Source organism: Hippocampus guttulatus, chromosome 1 (genome assembly GCF_054856545.1).
Source record: "Hippocampus guttulatus isolate MCC_2025c chromosome 1, RoL_Hgut_1.0, whole genome shotgun sequence".
NCBI lineage: Eukaryota > Metazoa > Chordata > Actinopteri > Syngnathiformes > Syngnathidae > Hippocampus > Hippocampus guttulatus.
The window spans coordinates 34,949,676-34,970,635 of NC_141261.1; the positions used below are offsets into that span (position 1 = coordinate 34,949,676).

The 20,960-nt window shown below is 44.5% G+C and overlaps 1 protein-coding gene across 3 annotated transcripts in view; it reads right to left on the bottom strand.

Annotated features, from left to right (window-relative positions):
- The window catches only part of scn8aa (sodium channel, voltage gated, type VIII, alpha subunit a), a 91,944-nt gene that overhangs the window by 23,430 nt on the left and 47,554 nt on the right, over positions 1-20,960 (bottom strand). For 2 of the 3 annotated variants that reach the window (XM_086128102.1, XM_086128110.1), the window contains exons 10-20: positions 20,668-20,874; positions 20,326-20,607; positions 12,342-12,656; positions 11,021-11,156; positions 10,567-10,805; positions 8,154-8,327; positions 7,660-8,016; positions 7,051-7,524; positions 5,582-5,699; positions 4,301-4,455; positions 3,736-3,909 (exon numbers count right to left, since the gene is read on the bottom strand). In XM_086128102.1, the coding sequence (XP_085984228.1) occupies positions 3,736-3,909; positions 4,301-4,455; positions 5,582-5,699; positions 7,051-7,524; positions 7,660-8,016; positions 8,154-8,327; positions 10,567-10,805; positions 11,021-11,156; positions 12,342-12,656; positions 20,326-20,607; positions 20,668-20,874 (2,631 nt within the window). The remainder of the gene's footprint in view (positions 1-3,735; positions 3,910-4,300; positions 4,456-5,581; positions 5,700-7,050; positions 7,525-7,659; positions 8,017-8,153; positions 8,328-10,566; positions 10,806-11,020; positions 11,157-12,341; positions 12,657-20,325; positions 20,608-20,667; positions 20,875-20,960) is intronic. The other variant, XM_086128120.1, reaches the window with a different exon arrangement.

A 20,960-nucleotide genomic window follows, 5' to 3' on the forward strand; every position in this document is an offset into this window, starting at 1 on the left:
CATCCACACGACCTAGCGCAAGCCCGGGTAGCCATGTTAAAAAAAAGCACACTTGATATTGGCCGCGCAGCACAGCGGGGGCAGTGGCTCATTTACATGAAACAGAAATGCCTTCTCCAAAACCAAGTAACTTTAACCAGGCTGAGAGAAATGAACTTTAAGTGAAATGTCAGTCTTTATCCTTTGTCCATTTTGAGTGAAGAATGTCATAGACGTTTTATCAGGGCACTTGCAAAGTGTTTTTACTTTCCCCCCTAAAAAGGCAAAATATGTCTCCTTTAACATGTCCAACTTTACTGGAGGGACATTTAACATTAAGCACTAGATTCTAAATCTGACACGCCCTACTGTACACAATAACACAGAAACAAATGAAAAGAAAAAGATGCAATAACAGAAGGGTGATGGGGGGGCGTGGGGGGGGGGAATCAGGTGTCTCCACAAAGAATACCGTAAGATGGGCTGGGTTAATGATGGTGCCCCACCCCGTTTTGCAAGTCCACGGCAACAGTTGCACCCCACAACACAGCACAGCAGAGGCCACAACACCAACCACCACAAATCAAACTTTTTTTTTTTGCAGGGGGAGCGCTAGTGAAGACCAAACTTACCGCTCTGCGCCTGTCACCCACCATCATTACATCTCAGCAAAACATCATCACATTGCTGAGGTTACACTTTCCAGAGGGAGTGAGCAGGGGGGAAGGGTGTGGTGGGGAAAAGGGTTGCCACACTTGACAGCACATTCACTGATGGCTTGGGAAACTGCGCCGTCCCAAGAGCTCTGTATATCACACCTACTGGGAGGGAGACTCCAATAGCAACAACTTTGAACGATGCAACCTCGGAAGCAGGGCTAGGCAACTCCTGTCCTCCAGTTTCCATGTCTCCCTCCTCCACCACACACCCTTATTCAAATGATCAGGATTGTTATCCCACGTCTGCAGAGCTTGCTGAGGATCTAATCATTGGAAGGTGTGTTGGAGGAGCTCGGACCTTGGGGTCCGGAGTTGCCCACGTCTGCTCTTTGTGGAATCTTAACTTTAAAAAAATTAGATAGCGAGTATATATATGATACACAGTCATGCCTGAAATTATTGATAACCCAGCGGCATAAGTAATTTCGGGCTTGACTATATGTTGTCTATTTTAAATAGGTCTAGGCCTACATTCAAGCCCAAAATATGATTTATACCCTTCGGTATATCATCCCAATCCCCCTGTAAACAGCTCGGGGTGGACATTGTATATAATTACCTGTGCATTTAAATTAACAAATGACCTTTTGCAAAGCCACACCCTCGAAATGAAGACCGGCCTATCACAGTGCAGTACAAAATAGGTAATAGGTAATACTCATTCTGGTGGCACTCCACTGAATTCAAATGACATATTATAGGATTGTCAAAAACGTTTTCGATACTGCACATTGAAGCGAAACGATGGTAATCCTAATATAATGTGTTTTGATTAGTTTAGTTTTATTCCTAATGGCCATTTGGTAACCAAAACGCTAACATTATCCCGCTAATATGAGACCGAGGAGTGGAGTGTTTCCATACCCGTATTCCTTTTTTGCTTTTAAATGACTGTAATAGCGGGCAGCACAAAGCTCAACTTGTTAACATGTCTGCCTCACAGTTGTGAGGTTCAGGCTTGCAATCTCAGCTCCAGTCGCCCAGTGAGGAGTTTGCGTGTTGTTCCCGAGCTCGCGTAGGATTTTCTCCTACATTCCAAAAACATGTTAGCTTTTCTGATGGCGCGAAACTGTCCATAGCCAACTGGAGGTGTGAATGCTTCCTAGTCAGTAGGTGCTCTGCAAGTGACTGGCGACCAGTTCAGGCCGTATCTCACCCATGACAATAATGATGATAAACGCTATATAAAATGGATGGATAAATAGTAATCTAAAGGTAAAAAGTGCGTGGCGAACTTTACAGAAAGTGCTGCTGCTTGATATCGTTGCCGTCTTATAGTACGTGGTTGACTTTTGCTCTTTTGTAAAATAAACCCGTTAACTTCCACCTCTGCTTTGTTTTACAGCGAGTGTCACAATTAAGATTTTTTACTTCAAAGTGTCACCATTGTGATATCCACCATGGCAGTGTGAAATACAAAAAAATGCTTGGAATCAGATATCTTCAGTGCCGAATTAGCCCTGTTGATAATGTGAATGAAAAGATCCGGTACGTATTAGTTAACTGCCACAGCGAGTGCCACATACACATGCTGATTGGACCAGACCATGATTGGCATTTCCTTATTTCCCTGTGTCACTTAGAGCCAATGATGTAGCCTTCAAAGCCCTGCTTGTATCTCAATTATACTTTTTGACAAAAAATGGGAGCGAATTTTCTCAGACAGGAGGCATCCAGTTGAAAGTTTGACAGACTTTGCGGCAGCAGCGAAAGGAGGGTTTGCAAAAGGTCGTGATCATTGTGGGATGTTGACACTTGTATTTTAGTCACTGACCGGAGTCCATTCACAGGTTTGGGCTTAGGTGGCTGACACTGTGGAGAGGCATTTAGTTCAAGAAGAAGGACAGAAGTTGGAGAAGATTTTATCCTTTTCAATTGCCTCCTGAGAAGGTTTTATCCTTTTGGGAAAATGTTCCACTTCCAGACATAAAATCACTTGGCAATATGCTAAGCTACAATGGTATAAGTATAAGTGCTTAAGTATAGAATGATCAATCTTCTCTTTTCTGGTCCTTCAAACTTGACACAAGACATAAGGAGGAGAGAAAGAGGACATTGGCAGGCTCACATCAACAACAACAACAACATCGTACAAGTTAGACAAGAGCAAAAGACAATTCTTTGAAACATCCCACAGCTCTGAGCGACACTTGAATATGACTGAAATTATTGAGTCATTGATTGTTTGGGACAATCATTTCCTCAAATCCTCTTTCAAAATGTTGCATCAGAATTTGGTCCTGCAGTGAACACATACAGTACAGAAGCGTCTCAGAGGACCAAACCAAGCATCTAAACTTGATTGGTTGGGAAGTAAAAGGCATGTGTCCAGTTCGTTTGGACAGATGCAGAATGTAAAATACACAACAGGGCTCCAGACTACTCCAAAACGGTGGCTTTTTGCCCTTACAATTGGAGACAGAGCAATTAATATTTGCTAGTTGTGCATGCTTAACTAGTTGCTGATATTAAGATAAGATAAGAAAACCTTTATTTGTCTCATATTGCTTTTGTTGCTGACGAACTTCTGTTCCACACTTCACCCGTTGATCAGAAACAGTGAAAACGAGCGGAAATGGGAATATTTACTTGGCAAGTCAATTTGTGATTCATGTGTGCCCCTAAATTTTCAGCTTGTGCCCCTAAAATTTCAGGTGAGGGGCCACTGTGGTCTGGAGCCTTGCTGAAACAAGACTATATAAACATCTATTAGAAATTAAATAAACCGCCTGCCTTTACACCCAGTAAAGCACCATTTCATTAGCAACCTAACCACTCAGTTAACACGAGGAAACTCAAAACATCAGATCCTACGTCTGCATCCCAAGAACAACGACTACTCACATGTATTTGTAATATCCCCACAACATTACTTTATTCACAGTATGATGAACGCAAGCAGTGACAGGCATTTGTATTTACTTATTGTTATTTTCATGTATTAATTGTAACGTTTAAATAATGCGATTGTATGTGTGGACCAAGAGGTTGTAGCGGACTGACTAAATGCTCTAATAGAGACAAGAGGTGCACTTACGTCCACAATGAAGAAGTCCAGCCAACACCAAGCGTTGGTGAAGTATTTGACGAAACCATACGCGACCCATTTCAGCAGCATCTCCAGGATGAAGATGTACGTGAAAACGCGGTCCGCGTACTCCAAAATGATCCGGATGGTTTTCCTCTGCTCAATGTACACATCCTCAAAGGCCTTTGGAAGAAACGAGACACAAATAGGCAAGTGACGCGCAAGGAAAGCATTACGCCTCGATGATTTACAATGCTGCGAATGAAGTGTGTGCAACACCGTGAGCAGGAGTGATTCACGGGGAGGATAAATTGTTGTGATGCATTTCAAGTTAAGTGCAGCTAATCTGGATATGCAGAAATCCTTGCTGTTATTCAAGTGGCATTTGGCACACTTGGGAATAAGCGTCTGACCCCCACAGGAAAGGGAGCCCAACTTGATAAAGGGTGCAGTCCATTAATCAGGCGCAGCAAGATGGAACTAGCCAGTCTGCTATCACCCCTCCCATTCCCACAACATAGTGGGCTGTAAGTACTCATTGACAATAAAGCACATTCATTTGCTTCCGACTCACCAGAGCTCCACTGCTGAGGAGGATCATAAAGATGATAAGCGTCTCAAACCAGTTGTGCTCGACGATCAGGTAGCAGGTTTTCCTCAGGAACCACCAGCTCTTCCCCCAGCCCATGGTGATGTCGACATCGCAGCACTTGTACTTAGCCACGCACGCTGCGCGCACACAGGGGGAAATGGGGGATTCGACTGTCAGCAACACAGGATACATGTCGAAAGAAGGCATCATCCTGCGCTAAATCGCAGATTACACCAGGGTTTCAGTGGGACTGTGCCCTTTTCTTGCTTCATTAGGTGCCTCATCCCTCCGCAGGGCGTTAAATAGGTCAATTTCATTAAAGAGCTCAAGTCCTAGATGCTTCTGGGAACAGGTAAAAATACAGAATGTAAAACCCTGATAGCGTGTTAAAAATAATGCAACTGACTTTGCTTGCATCATTGAAAAGCGATTCCAGCGTTAATCACTGTATTGTGACATCACGTGCAAACTATGCCGATAACATTGTGGTTTTCATCACTGTGCGATTCGCACATAACTGCAATTAGGCCGATTTTGAGCCTGATTGCCACTCAAAAGTCACCCCCCCCCCCCATCCCCAATAAAGATGACAACCTCCCACAGCAGTGTTCCCAGACAGGCTAACAGTTAGCCTAGCTTATTTTATTTCTTCTTCTTCTTCTTCTACTATTTCTTCTATTTTGTATTTTTCTGGCAGCCTGGGTGCCCTGTGGTACCACACTGCCTCTCACAAGCCAATGCTTGCTACTAGGACAGACATCTGGTTTTGAGGAGGAGACTCCCGGTTGTGGGCTGAGATTTTATTATGTGTGTGATGTGTTGAGTTGGTTGTGGACTTCACACAATAAGAATGGTAAGCACACACGTGACCAGAGTTTCCTCATCATGTGTGGGGTCTCTCACATTTTAGATTCTTTTTAGATGAAGATGTTGGAAAAAAAATCATATAAATTAATAACACACTGGGCTTCCCCATGACCTGACTGAAATTTCTGACTGCTGCATTGCCCCACTGAATATAACAGTATTCCTAATGTCTTTTATAACGGCATACTGCATAAGCGCACATATCCTGAGGGCATTTAGGGATCAGTGACAGGGATAGAGAGAGTCAGACAGGGATGATAAATAGCGGGTATGCTCGAGTGAGTATTTATAATGAAACTGTCCTTCACTCAGCTGGCCTATCATTGTCACCCAGCCCAAGGGAGTCTCGGTGCTGTTGACTGGACGTAATGGGCGTCACGGGAGCAGCAGCCTCACCATCTGTCCAGCATGCTTCTGGTTCCATGTATTCCTCCACCGTCTCCACCACCACCACCTCCTCCACATCTGGCTTGATGTCAATGGTGCTGCCCTCCGACGAGCTGGTGTCGTCCAGCTGCAAAGACACAGATGTTAAAAAAGACCCAAAACAAAACAAAAAAACACCACCACCACCACCACAAATAACACAGTTCAGTTCTCAAGGTAAAGTTTGTGAGGAAAGGTCAATGTCAGAAATTAAAATGTTGTAAATTCTCTCATTTTAAACATCAGCTGTGATTTGCGACTGCCCAAAGTCAACTGGGATAGGCTCCAGCATGCACTTGACCCTTGTGCGGTTCAGATAATGGATGGATGGATTTAAATATTGGATTATTTGTGCAGCTGTACGTTAAAAATCCAAGGCACCGAATGTAGAACGTATTCTCTAACAGCGTTAGCAGTTGTTTCAGTGTCATGATAGTTGGTAATGATAGCCATTGGTCACATGGATATCACTGAGTGAAGATGCACACTGCTTTTAGCTTTTTAGGCTAGCTGCTAGCTCCCATGGCTAGCTGCCAGATGCTCCGAGCATGTAACCAAGGGTTTTGAGTGTGTTTCAGTGTCTTATGTTTTAACATTTTGCACATGCACTGCGCTACACCGGAACTAAGAGGTGTGATAGCTCCGGCAGAAATCTGTCTAGTCCCCATTTAGGCACCCGACCCCCATCAATTTATTTATTTATCTATTTAAATTCAAAAACATGAAAAAGTTCACAAGTAGTCATCTGCTCAATATAATTCTTGTTCCTGTGTTTGTGATGCACATGGAACCCATGTGTTTGTGAGAGCAGGGAGGGCGGATTGAGTCTTTCAGTTACGTTAGATTTAGTAGTACACATTAAAAAGTATTGACAAAATATAGGCTAAAAGCATGTGAATGATTTTGGCGTTTAGTCTACATTTGATCAAAAATACATTTGAGCAAGTTCGCCAACCAAACAGGTTTACTCCACAGTGGCAGTTCCACACTTCCGTACACACATGCTTGTGATGTTTATCATACGTTTATTTAAAAAAAAGTAAAGTCATGAAAATCCTTTTTTTTCTCCCTCAGACCCCCGCCCCCACACACACACATATTGATCAAGCCTCCTCAATTAGAAAGAAAAAACCTTGTATGTATTCATACTGACTGGTTAACTTTTGCTCATAACTGTATGACAATTACAAGTGACTTTCTCCTATCGTTGCCTGAAACAAAAGTTTTAGGATGGTGAGAGTGTAGAGGAAAACATTGTCACAAATACAATTCAATGGGAAATTTAGTTTTGAAAGTCGACTGAATCAGAGTGCAACAAGCATCAAAGAATGCATTGCTGTCAGACATGAATGGACCACCGCATGGTTTGACAAAGCACTCGTATGTATACAGTAGTTGACTGCGCTGCTCTTTGGAAGTGGGGCCTGAGTCATACTCACCTCTTTACTGTTCTCATTGTCTGACTCGCTGCTGAAGTCCTCTGTATTCAGGTTCTCAAAGTCAGACTCCCCGACCGCAATGGGTACGCAGACGGTCAGGTTGGGGTTGTGGATGAACGACATGTGGTCTTCATCGATCATGTACTTGCCCACGCTGCTGCCAATGCCGCTGGTCGTACCATTGCCATTCTTTGCATAGTCCAGATCTCGGTTTATGTCCACTCCTGTGTGGTTGGCAATACAGTTCAGCTTCTTGTCGTACATGTCATCCAAAGGCTTCTGCTCGTCCTCCATGGGTGGTTTCCTCAGCAGGCTGGCCACGAGCAGCCGCACCTTGGCTTTGATCCACGCAATGCCTTTCTTGATGCGAATGACAGAAATTTGTAGATTGTTAAGCTCGCCGTCATCATCAGTGGCAGCCAAGTTGTCTGCGCTGAATGAGCTCAGCAGCAAGGCAAGGAACAGGTTCAACACCTTTGGAACAAGGGGAAGGAAAAAAAGGTACGCCAATGTGATAGCAATTTGGGCCATTGTCGGAAAGTGAGAGAGAGAGAGAGAGAGAGTTTGTGATGTAGCACAATATGGATAATTTGTGCAACACCTACTCACCACCAAGTTGCCAATGACCATAACCATCATGAAGACAATCAGGCACATGCCCTGGCCGGCCACCTCCATGCAGTCCCACATGGTTTCAATCCACTCCCCGCAAAGCACCCGGAACACAATCAGGAAGGAGTGGAAGAAGTCGTTCATGTGCCAGCGTGGCAGTTCGCAGTCAGCATCGATCTTGCACACGCAGTCTTTGTAATTCTTTCCAAATAGCTGCATGCCCACCACGGCAAAGATGAAGACGATGATGGCCAACACGAGAGTCAAGTTCCCTAAAGCGCCCACAGAGTTGCCAATGATCTTGATCAGCATATTGAGAGTTGGCCATGACTTAGCCAGCTTAAACACTCTCAGCTGGAGAAAGGGCACGGTGGGAAAGGACATCATTAGTCGGATCAAATCAACAAACTCCACACATAGCATATTTTCCACCTGACATGAACATAATTCACAAGCTGGGTCAATGTGCTATTGCTAAAAAGACTATTTACCAGTCGGAATGACCGCAGCACTGACAGACCCTCGACGTCAGCTAGAGCCAGTTCAACTAAACTCAGTGTCACGATGAAGCCATCGAAACAATTCCAGGCTTCTTGGAAGTAGTAATACGGATCCATGGCCACGAGTTTGAACATCATTTCTCCAGCAAAGATCCCAGTGAACACCTGGAACGAGAGGGAAGGCGTGAAACATCAGGGCAATAATCAGAAAAATGATGGGTTGGCAGATACAATACAGTATGCATAATGTTGTGGCAGCAGCTCCATCTGTAAGGACTTGGCTTGAGGACTCCACTGTAGGATTAGACTGCCAGAGAAATACCAGTAAGTTACTATGCACTGCCAACGTCGCAAACCCCTTTATTATGAACAAAGCATAAAAAATGAACACATAATTAAAGCTATGAAAAGTGATCAATGGACCATTGCACCCCCTTGTTTATGGCAAGATATGATTCAAACTTCAGACTTGTGTCTGAGTGACGCTCACTTAGGCAAACTCGCCAGTTGGAGTTCATCAAAATCTGAATCAGAATCAGAATCATCCTTATTGGCCAAGTATGTAGAACACAGATAGAATTTGTCTCCGCTAGTATAGGCTACACTAGTATAGCAATAACAAACAAAGACCTGGCATATAAGTATCGAAAGACATTACATCATGTAAGGGTACCATTGTGCAGTAGTACCACCCAATGACAGCTGTGCGACAATTTTCAGAGTCATCGAGCAGAGAGAAAGTGATTAGTGGTGCAATACAATACTATGATAGTTGTGCAGTTGGTGCAGATCATCATTTTTTAGGTGACCAGTAGCACTCATTGCAGTACACAAAGGACTCACACTCAGCAAAGGAAAATGAACTGTAATACTTCTAAGTACTGGCTTATATCTTCCTGCCTTGGTTCGGAGAGGACAGTATTACTTCAAAAAGCATGAAAACCATGCTACGCTGAGTGCATCAATGGGAATGAAACGCAGACAGACAACAGCATCAGAGAAGTAACCTGTATGGTAAGGAAAGTCATTCCCTGCCCGAGGAGACTGAGTGCAACAAGACAGCGGAGTCCTGGAGCGCGCAAAGTTGAAATTGTGGTGTGCTATACTAAAGCGTCCAGAGCTCAGGAACAGCCACTAAACTATTCTCAAACATTACAATGATGCATGAATACCATATTAGTTCTCCATGACAGATTGATGCAGAGTCCGCATCACAGCAGATCCTGCCCCAATCGGCATATCGATCACCAGCTCTCTCCTCCTCTCACTTGAGAAACAGACCCCAAGAGACTTGAACCCCCCACCCCCCACACCTCCACTTGGGCCAGGTTCTCATCCCTGGCCCAGAGAGAGCCCTCCACCCTTTTACAATTGAAGAGCATGGTCTCAGATTTGGAGGTGCCGGTTTTCATCCCAACGTTTCATATTCCAGTGCCAAGATCGCGGCTTGATGAAGCCAACAGTATTACATCATCTGCAAAAAGCAGAGAAGAAATATTGAGATCACCAAACTGGGCCCCCTCAATGCCTCGATGAAGCTAGGCTGTTCATGAAGCTTATGAACAGAATCAGTGTTAAGGGCAGCCTTGATGGAGTTCACCCCTCACTGGAAATGAGGGAAATCCAGTTTACCGGCACCAATATGGAGCAAACTCTGACACCGGTCATACCGGGACCAAACAGCCGATATCAGCAAATTCGGGACACCCTTTCTTCCGAAGCACGCCAAGGAACATAGTCTAACACCATTTTGATGTCCACAAAACGCATGTAGACTGGTCGGGAGAACTCCCATGCACGCTCAAGGACCCTAGCGAGGTTGCAGAGCTGGTCTATTGTTCCGCGGCCAGGATGAAAACCACACTGCTCCTCCTGAATCCTCTACAACGTCCCTGAATTGCCTTTACCAGGGTTGCTAATCTCGCACTGCTTTGTTTTTAGTTGTACTGTAACTAAAACAGTACAAAAAACTGTGTTAGTTGCAACTATGTTTGGAAAACATTGCTTATGTGTAAATATTGCTTCTAAAACTGTTTAACTCATTCACTCCCAAAGACGTTTTTAAACGTCTTTTCAGACTTGGTCCAGAATTGGCTGGTACTGAATGAGTTAATTTCCCAGACAGTGATGAAGTATTAAAGAACTGACTTATCTGTAATGCCTTTTATTTCACTGCATTTTGACTTATGAGTGTGGGGAAGAAATGGTGCAGCATCTCTGTGATGATGCTGACGAGGGTGCGTCTCGGGATGAAGGAGTAGAACATGTCAGCTTACTGTGTGTAAAATACGACAGGGTACATGAAAGGCTGCGTGACAAGCTGCTTTCATCCTTGAGAGAAACAACTGTATGAGAAACAACTGCATTGCCAGTCACCCACTCACCCGCTCGCTCACTCACTCACCAGATTCCCCACATAAAGCATGTCCTCGAAGTTGGGTGTCATGGGGTAGTGCTCCATGGCCATGAAGAGCGTGTTGAGGACAATGCAGATGGTGATGGCCAAGTCCACAAAGGGATCCATGACTATCAGGTTGACGATCTCCTTAATCCTCAGCCATGTTGGGGAGCATTCCCATATCAGGAATGTGTTTGAAAACTTATACCAGCATGGTGGACACTTGCGCTGGGACTCTTCCAGTTCTGAAGACATAGCGCGGATTAGATGTCACAAAACATACGTGAGCGCGTGTAGCAAGCCAACGTGCAAAGGTCTTGAGTGGCAGAACAATTGTATGTATCTGTATCGCTGGCTGTGCAAAGCAGATATGCACTACATATCAAACTAACCAACCGATAAGAGCAGCCCGAGTTCAAGAATTAAAAAAAAATAAATAGCTGGGTGAAAGAGGCAATACCCTCCACTAGTGTGTTGGTAATGACGCTCATGACACTGTTGGCCCGCTCTTTCCGCCCGAAGGAGGTATTGAGCTGGTCCACAGACACCATCAGGGAGCCAGACAGCTTCTTCTTCACCTCAACCTCAGTAGTGGGCTGTCAGGAGGAGAGGAAGAATCAGGCACCCATGGAGAGGACATGCACACCATCCCACATCGCCATCGGTGGCTTGCAGAGGGAAGCGGACAACAGCATTGGCAGTAAAAAGTCGTGATTGTTAGGGGTGGGGGAAGCATTGATGCATGTTTCATTTCCTTTGAGCGTGTCTGTGTCAAAGCTACTTAAAGGACCTTTGCATGTGTTCTAAATTCATGCAGAGCTGAGATTAACTACTCTACCTAATGGCAAATTTTGAGAGGCTGACCAAATTAAAAGACTTGACTATCAACTGCTTCTTCATTTTGGACCTTTCATGCCTTTGCAATAACATGGTTTTTGCTTGCAAACGGATGGTGCTGTGTGTTGCTGTTTATTTTTCTAAATGCAAAAATTGGAAAGAGACAATAATAATAATAACAATAAGCGAGTTGTTCATGTCAGTCCAGATGTCATGCATGAGCATGCTCCCAAGTCAAAGAGAAGGAGAGGAATCTACAGACTCATTTGACATGCTTTTGTTTTTTGTTGTGGCTCTACCAATTGAGTCATTTTAACTAGGACGTTTGGAAAATGGAGAAAGTTCAAGACATACAAGGACAGCAGCCCTTCTTTGTGTTTTAAAGTCTGTTACTTTGAGATGTGATTTACACATTAGGGAAGCAGATAAAAATGCCTCTGCTGGTCATCTACTCCACCTCCTACCCACAAAGACTTACAGAGGCCCTGGATGCCTGAAGGAGGAACACAGCAATACACTGTGATGGAGTATGTTAACTGATCATTACATGTTGCTTTAAAAGCAGGGCTGGGTTCATGGGGTATTATCAAAAACGTACGGTGTCAGTTGAGAAGCATTCTCACCACACACACGGACGTTCAGAAAAAGGAATCAAATAACATTTGCTGGAAAGGCAGTGAGAGACCCAGTTTCTCTAACCTATCAAATGCGGGGCTGCCTTAAGTATGTTTGTTAATGACTCCATTCTTTGCTTTACTATGGAGGGCAGCATACACTGCAGGCGTTGGGGAGGAAGGAAGAAGGGGGTGAGGGGGGCGGTGTAGAGCGCTGAGCCAGGAGATACATACGGATTTGCAAAGATGACAGATCAGAAGATAAAGAGAGGGATGGACAAGAGGGACGGGGATCCATGCCTAGATAGGACTACTCATTGACCTCCTTACACTGTTGTCAGTAGCTGCCTTATCTATTTTCACCTCAGGCAGAAGGCGTCCACCGGGCCCAGGGCCGATGAGGGACACCACGCCGTTGCAATCCACTGTGCTGTTCCTCTTCCCATGGTAGCCACTATAACTGCTGCGCCGATACGGGCTAAACAGGGACCCCCGGCGCTCCTCGCACTCCTCCACCGTGCTGTGTTCGTCATCGGCAAACTCGTTTTCCGAACCCACGTCCTTGCCGCGGCCCTTGAAACTGAATATGCTGCTCTTGCTGTTGTGGCGGGACAGGAAGGGTGAACCTGGTATGCTGAGGAGAGACTAGAAGGGAGCAGGAATAAAACGGGGAAGAGATGAGATGAGATGATGAGATGCAGACAGGGCTGGACTGAGACAAAAAATAATCAATCAATCAATCAATCATTGCCCACCTATGACACCGGTGTAGTTATCAACCAATTTGGGAATGTACATGTCAGTAACAGTCAGTGATAGTGAAGAAAGATGACTTGGAAATACATGTGAACAGACGAAGGTAGTACTCTATAAGAATTGGACATCTCTTCTTTTTTCATGTTTAGCATCACCTTTTTCGGACCACGTTCTGTCATAGGATTTATAGGCCGATGCCCTTTGTGACTGAAAGCCTCCCTGTTTCTCCCGGCTAGCAGGACCAGTAGTGTGTTGGGTTAACTTGCCCCACCAGAGGCTCGGTCAGGTTAAAGCGCACAGTATTCCCAGCTGGTCTCTTAATCGTGAGGACCAACCCATCTTAACTTTCTCGTTTAGATGAGATTGCTTGTTCTCAGAGAAGTGTGTGTCTAGGCAGGCAGGTAAGGCAGAGTCTCCCTTTCCCATCTCCTGCAAGTGAAGACTTTGGTTCGTTCCATTCACTTGTATTAAGGTAATTGTGTTTGGCCCCAATAAATTAATCATGAGTCGTCAAATTCTTGGCCGATTTTGACATGGATTGGTTTGTTAAAAACATCAGACATGTAGTTGTGATATCAGACCCGTGGGTGATTTTATAATCGAGGCCTTCATAAGATATTCAAAACAAAGGTCAGCGATAGCTAACCCTGCAAAGCTCACACTAAAACGCAGGTGGCCAAAAGAGCATTGTTAAGTTACATGAGTCATGACAACATCAAACGGTGCCGCGGTCAATATCGATCCAGCCTTTAAATAAAACCTTAACAGGCTCAAATGAAATGTTTGGGCAACGGTCGGCCTGAATGGAAAGTGAAAAGCAATTGCAGGCGAGCATGCTGCATTACATAAGTCCCATTTTGTTGTTTTCGGAAGCCCACACGGTGCAACAATATGAGCGCTGCCTTTGCAAAGCTGCAGGATTGCAAAGCTGCAGGATTGCTCCCTCTGAAACATTTATATCATTACTGTGAATTATTCAGAGCCTGGACGTGGGCACGTCTACACATCTGGCCTCTGTATATTCTTCTGCATGCAGCGGCCCATTGTCATCGCTCAATATCGAGCCCGTTCCGCGGCTGACAGTGAGGAGAAAACTGGAAGATTAGATTTTTGACGATTCAATCTAGGCAACCTGAAATCATGCCAAAGTTGCCAAGGGTACTGGTGCTTTGGTCTCATAAACGCAAACATTTATGTTGCAAGCCTCTGATGGTGGTTGCATATAATTGAACATCATTTTTTTTCAAACCATGTTATGCAGTTCATCTTAGAGGGCTTTTGGGGGGGGGGGGGGGGGGGGGGGGTTCTGAATGCCTAAAGACTAACAGTGATTCTTAGAGCACAAATTCCAAAACTATTCATACCTCTCGCAAAACCACTCACAGAGTGTGCAAAAGCACAAACGGTGCTTTGTAATTTTCTAACACACAACACTCACTGCTTTGCACTCAATTCCCAAATGATCAACACACTCCTTGCAAATCTCGACACATTTATGGCTATTATTTACACTATTCTGTCAACTGTCTGTCCACACTGTCACAGTAGAAATCTCTCTCTCTCTCTCTCTCTCTCTCTCTCTCTCTCTCTCTCTCTCTCTCTCTCTCTCTCTCTCTCTCCCTCTCTGGGCGGCCCGGTAGTCGAGTGGTTACCATGTCGACTTCACAGTGCAGAGGTACCGGGTTCAATTCCAGCTCCGGCCTTCCTGTGTGGAGTTCACATGTTCTCCCCGTGCTTGCGTGGGTTTTCTCCGGGTCCTCCGGTTTCCTCCCACATTCCAAAAACATGCATGGCAGGCTGATTGAACACTCAAAATTGTCCGTAGGTGTGAGTGTGGGCGTGAATGGTTGTTCGTTTCTGTGTGCCCTGCGATTGGCTGGCAGCTGGTTCAGGGTGTCCCCCGCCTACTGTCCGAAGACAGCTGGGAGAGGCTCCAGCACCCCCCGCGACCCTCAAGCGGTTCGGATGAATGAATGAATATTATATATATATATATATATATATATATATATATATATACAGTATATATATACAGTATATACTGTATATACACAGTCAAACCTCGGTTTTTGACCATAATCCGTTCCAGAAGGCTGTTCGAAAACAGGGCGAACGATCCTGATCATGAAGGATCCCTCAAAGGGTGCAGTCCCATCCAACTATCGGCCAATAACCTGTCTCTCCACAACATGGAAGCTCATGTCAGGCATCATTGCGGCTAAAATAAGTGGACACATGGATCAATACATGAGCGATGCACAGAAGGGCATTGGTCGAGATACCAGAGGAGCCAAACATCAGCTCCTGGTTGACAGAACAGTCGCACAAGACTGCAGGTCCCGACGTACCAACCTGTGCACAGCCTGGATTGATTACAAGAAAGCCTATGCTAAGAGCGAAAGGGACATAGACTCCCTGATCCACACAACCAGGATCTACAGCAGCGACATCGGGATGTCATTCGGGCTTGAGAAATGTAGTCGGATGGTGACTAAGAGAGGAAAGGTAGTCCGCACTGAAGGGGTCTCACTCCCTGAAGGAACAATAGCAGACATTGAGGACAGCTACAAGTACCTCGGTATACCACAAGCCAATGGCAACCTCGAACTGGCCACAAGGAAAGCGGCTACGGCCAAATACCTCCAGCGAGTGAGGCAAGTCCTAAGAAGCCAGCTCAATGGCAAGAATAAGACCCGGGCAATAAACAGCTATGCCCTGCCAGTGATCAGATACCCTGCAGGAATAATAAGGTGGCCAAAGGAAGAGATTCAGACCACGGACGTTAAGACCCGAAAGCTCCTAACCATGCATGGAGGGTTCCATCCCAAATCCAGCACCCTGAGACTGTACGCAAGCCGAAACGAAGGAGGCCGGGGACTAGTGAGTGTGAGAGCCACTGTCCAGGATGAAACATCCAAGCTCCATGAATACATCAAGGAGAAGGCTCCAACGGATGACGTATTCAGAGAATGTCTCAGACAATGGGGAACAGAAGATGAGGCGCTGGAAGAAGGACCATCATGGGAGGACAAGCCCCTACACGGGATGTACCACCGGACCATAACTGAAGTGGCCGATCTCAAGAAGTCCTATCAGTGGCTAGAGAGGGCTGGCCTGAAGGACAGCACAGAGGCACTCATCCTGGCTGCTCAGGAGCAGGCCCTGAGCACCAGAGCCATTGAGGCCCAGATATACCACACCAGAAAAGACCCAAGGTGTAGGTTGTGCAAAGAGGCACCTGAGACGATCCAACACATAACTGCAGGGTGTAAGATGCTGGCAGGGAAAGCCTACATGGAACGCCATAACCAGGTGGCTGGCATAGTCTACCGAAACATCTGTGCGGAGTATGGACTGGAAACCCCAAGGTCAAAATGGGAAACACCTCCGAAGGTGGTGGAGAATGACAGAGCGAAGATCCTGTGGGACTTCCAGATCCAGACTGACAAGATGGTAATGGCAAACCAACCAGATATTGTGATCATGGATAAAGGGCAGAGGAAAGCCGTTGTAGTGGATAAAGAGGTCCCAAGTGATGGAAACATCAGAAAGAAGGAACACGAGAAACTCGAGAAATACCAAGGGCTCAGAGAGGAGCTGGAGAGAGCCTGGAAGGTAAAGGTGACAGTCGTGCCCGTGGTGGTCGGAGCACTCGGGGCAGTGACCCCCAAACTAGATGAGTGGTTGCAACAGATCCCGGGAACAACATCGGACATCTTAGTCCAGAAATGTGCAGTGCTGGGAACAGCAAGGATACTGCGCAGAACCCTCAAGCTTCCTGGCCTCTGGTAGAGGACCCTAGCTGAATGAGGGACAGACACCACCCGAGGGGGGGTGAGACGAGGATTTTTTTTTTTTTTTTACACAGTCAAACCTCGGTTTTTGACCATAATCCGTTCCAGAAGGCTGTTCGAAAACCGAATTGTTCGAAAACCGAAACCATGTTTCCCATTAGAATCAATGTAAAAAATTTAATCTGTTCCAAATCTAGAAAACAACTTTTTTAAAAGCATTTTTTCAACTATTTTATACCAGAAACTGTATACACATGTAATAAGAGAGCAGGTAAAAACAAACTACAAACATTTTGTACGTTTTATTTTTACCAATTTGAACATAAACATTGACATTGTAACAAAAAAATTGAACATCTCTCTGTCTCTCTCTCTCTCTCTCATCGTAACAATGAATGGTAGATTGCATTCCTTTACACCTTGAATTTATAAACCCTAAAGTAATGGCTGTAACTATGGATGCTCTGTCTGCAATCCTACACTACGGTACGAGGCAACATTCCTCCATCCATTTTCTGAACCGCTTTATCCACACAAGTCCAGTCTCATCCATATTAAAAGTTTGCTGGGTAAGACATTCCTCGGCCTTGATAAGATTTTCTAACTCAACTTTAAACTTTTCGGCACATTCCTTGTCTGAACTGGCTGCCTCCCCATGACGAATCACTTCTTTTCCTCAACTTTTTCGAACCATCCTCTGCTTGCTTGAAAATCAAACTCTTCAGAAGCAATGCTAGGATCCTTTTTTTTTATAAATCAAATCTCCATACAATTGTCTTCTTTTGCCACAAATCATATCTTGGCGAAGACTGTCATGATGGTCTTTCTTTTTTCGGATGCTGCTGATTTCAGCATGCCGAACTCCTTAGCCAACACAGACACATGCACACCTGATTCATATTTCACGATCAAATCTTTCTTAAATTTTATAGTTTTGCGCACTATTTTCCTCTTTTTTCAGCACCTTTACTACTTCCACTTGCTTTCTTTGGTGCCATGCAGAAATAACAGTCCAATTTGCGTTGATCTTAACAAACACGTCTACTTTTTAAAAAATCTTTATTGAACACGTCTGCTCACAATGGACGCACAATGGATGCTCTTTTTTAAAACAATCTTTGAACACGTCTGCTCACAATGGGCGCTCTTTCTTTTTTTAAAAAGAAATCTTTGTTGAACACGTCTGCTCACAACGAAGGCATCACTTCTTCGTCAACCCGAGGAAGCGTCACTTCCTTGTGTAAGGAAGTCGAGAGAAGTCGAGTGGTGCATTCAAGTGCGCTCGGTCGAGTGGTGCATTCAAGTGCGCTCAGTTTGGTCGAGAACCGAATTTCGGTCGTAATCCGAGGCATAAAAAACTCGAAATTTTTGGTCGAAAACCGATTTGGTCGAGAACAGAGACGTTCGAAAACTGAGGTTTGACTGTATACAGTATATATATATATATATATATTAGAGCTGTCAAACGATTAAAATATTTAATCTAATTAAATTACATTTAACATTAAATTACATTTCCAAGATGGCGCCCGAGTAGGCAGCCTTCGGCAAGTGCTCTTCAAGAGCCTTGCTTTTTGTTCTTTTTTTGTTGTTTGTTGTTTCATCGTGTGGACCTGATATGGACTGTTTTCAGCATATTTTGGCCACGACATTCGTCAAAGAAGAAGTATCTGTGCTTGGTGGTTGCGCCTTCTCAGCAGCACGCCTGTGCCAGCACAGATTTTGATTGGGAGGAATGTCGGCGCCATTGACTGTCGGTGCTGGACAGACCTGGGGCGCTTGTGTTTTTTGAGCCTGTAATGGGCAGCATTTTTCACAACCTCGTTTTGTTCAGTGGAGATGTCGGCGCTGTTGGACAGTCGGCGTTGGTCCGGCGGGATGGATGGCTGCTGAAGTTGAGGATGAGGAGAGAGGAGCGTTGGCGCAGAGCCCCGATGCGCATTTGGAACCGAGAGTCGCCGCTTGGAATTGAAATGGATTTCCATGGGACAGGAGAAGTGAACCAATCTCTTTTTTCGTCAATGGATGCTACAGCTTCTTGTTGACTTTGAAACTTAGCTTGTAGCCGACGTGTGCACATTTTGAGCATGACGTCTCTGATCCACTGGTTAAAGGACACTTTGATTCTCTCCTCTTTCATCTCAAACTGCTTCAAACAACAAAGCATGTGACGGAAAAGTGGTTAGGACTGCACGACTGTCCATGTTTTATGTTATGTGTTGTGTTTATTATTTTACTTTATGTTAACTGTTTTGTGAAGCGCTTTGTTACAGCTTCCGCTGTTGTGAAAGCGCTATATAAATCAGCATGTATTGCATTGTATTGTATATATATATATATATATATATATATTAGAGCTGTCAGTTTAGCGCGTTTTTATTGGCATTAATTTAAATGAATTTTAACGGGATTAAATTTTTTCTGGCGAGATTAACGCGGCATACGTCACAAGCGGATGTTACCTTGCTCTATAAATACACCAGAAACAAAACAACAAGCGCGCTGCAGAAGTCCACGCCCATGTCTGTTTTGCCAGCCACGGCAGCGCGAGACACCGAAAACGGATACTTAAAGAGTTTAAGGTTACAGTGTTCTGTGTCCATATAAATAGAGCGGGTGGAGCTTCTCTGTGTTCGTCTGACAGTGACAGTGCGCTGCAGTGGTAGCGACCTAGCGAAAATAAAACGTCTCCAGTGTTGTCATCGAACCAAGTGTAGTCATCCGAAATGAGGTCTCCACAAAACCGTAGAGAGACTTCCGCGCAAGAAGGACCAACACAATCAACATAGCCTGACTGTGTTAGGGGGAGTGAAACCCCCCTCTTTCAGAATGGTTTGCCCCAGCAGCACGGGGGAAGTGCGTGCGCTTGTTTGTACAGCCGGCAGTTTTGAATACAGCGGCACATAACGAACACTGGTGTCCAGTGTCTCGTTATTCTTCAACAAACATACAGAAACAGACTGTTGTGTTCAAAGCAAACTTGAGAAAAACTAAGTATGCAACCATGGCTTAAATCCACTATAGGCTGAGTACTAGTTTACCTTAGATATGCACTTTATAATGTTATATCGCTCTGTTTTGATTTCATAAAAAAAGCTGTTAAAGCAGCTGTTGTGTGACAAAATATTTTTTTCACTGTTGTTGATGGACAGTAATATTGTGTGAGAGATTATGTGTGAATAACTGCTCCAAGTGAAAAATGTTCATGTAAAATTGAAAATCGAAATTGTTATTTCAGTAAATATTTGCATTTGGCACATAGAAAATGGATTCATGATTCCATGTTGATGAGAGCATTAAAATGGGGAAAAATAGGACAAGGAAATTCAGAAACGATAAAAAATGTCTGAGTAATTATGATTAATTTTTTAGTTCATTTGAGTTAATTATGACAGTTGCATTTTTAATTAGATTAAATATTTTAATCGTTTGACAGCTCTAATATATATATATATATATATATATATATATTTTTTTTTTTTTTTTTTTTAATTTTACTCACATACACACAAACACACACCCACACGCACACACACACACACACATACAGTATATATAATTGGAATAGAATTTCAGAATTGGAATGGATTAATTGCTTTTCCCTTCATTTCAAAAAACTTGATTTACAGTATAAACGTTTCGAAGTGCAAACCTGGTCATGGAATGTTTTAAGTTCATGACTTGAGGTACCACTGTATTTTTGATGACGGTGACAGCATTATCGCAATGGAATGAAAAACGTCATTTTAAAATTTGCTCCTCACCTGGTTCATAATAGAAGATTTTCGCCCCAGGCGGTTATCGGGAAAGCGGAAGCGGCTCCTCTTGCTGCCGTCATCCGACTCGGATTTGACAAACTTCTCACTATCGCCTTTCTCCTTCTCTTGCTCTTTCTGTCGCCACTTCTTCTTGCGGTTGCGCCGCTCTTTTGCACTCTTGGAGCTGAGCTTGGACATCTCAGAAGAGCTGCACGACAGCCGCCCTCCTCCGTCATCCTCGACCGCATCCTCTGATACTGTTCCGGCAGAGGTTGCCATGGCAGCGGTCTAACGATAAGCATAAACATTAGTAACAGAAGGACGACTTTCTCCCCCAAAAATACTGACTTGAGCTTCTTCTTGTTGTTTCTTGAGCTGCTCCAGCATGGCCTTAAACTCTTCCTCCTTCTGCTGGGCCTCCTCCATGGTAGCTTGGTTCTGCTCCTCATAGGCCATGGCCACCACAGCCAGGATCAGGTTGACCAAATAGAAGGAACCCACAAAGATCACCAACACAAAGAAGATCATGTAGGTCTTTCCTGCCGCCCTTAATGTCTGTTGGGAGGGATACATTGAAATGATCAGCTCTCTCAGTGGGGAAAAGACACAGCGGATTTAGTGTTCCAGTTTGTCAAGCGGAG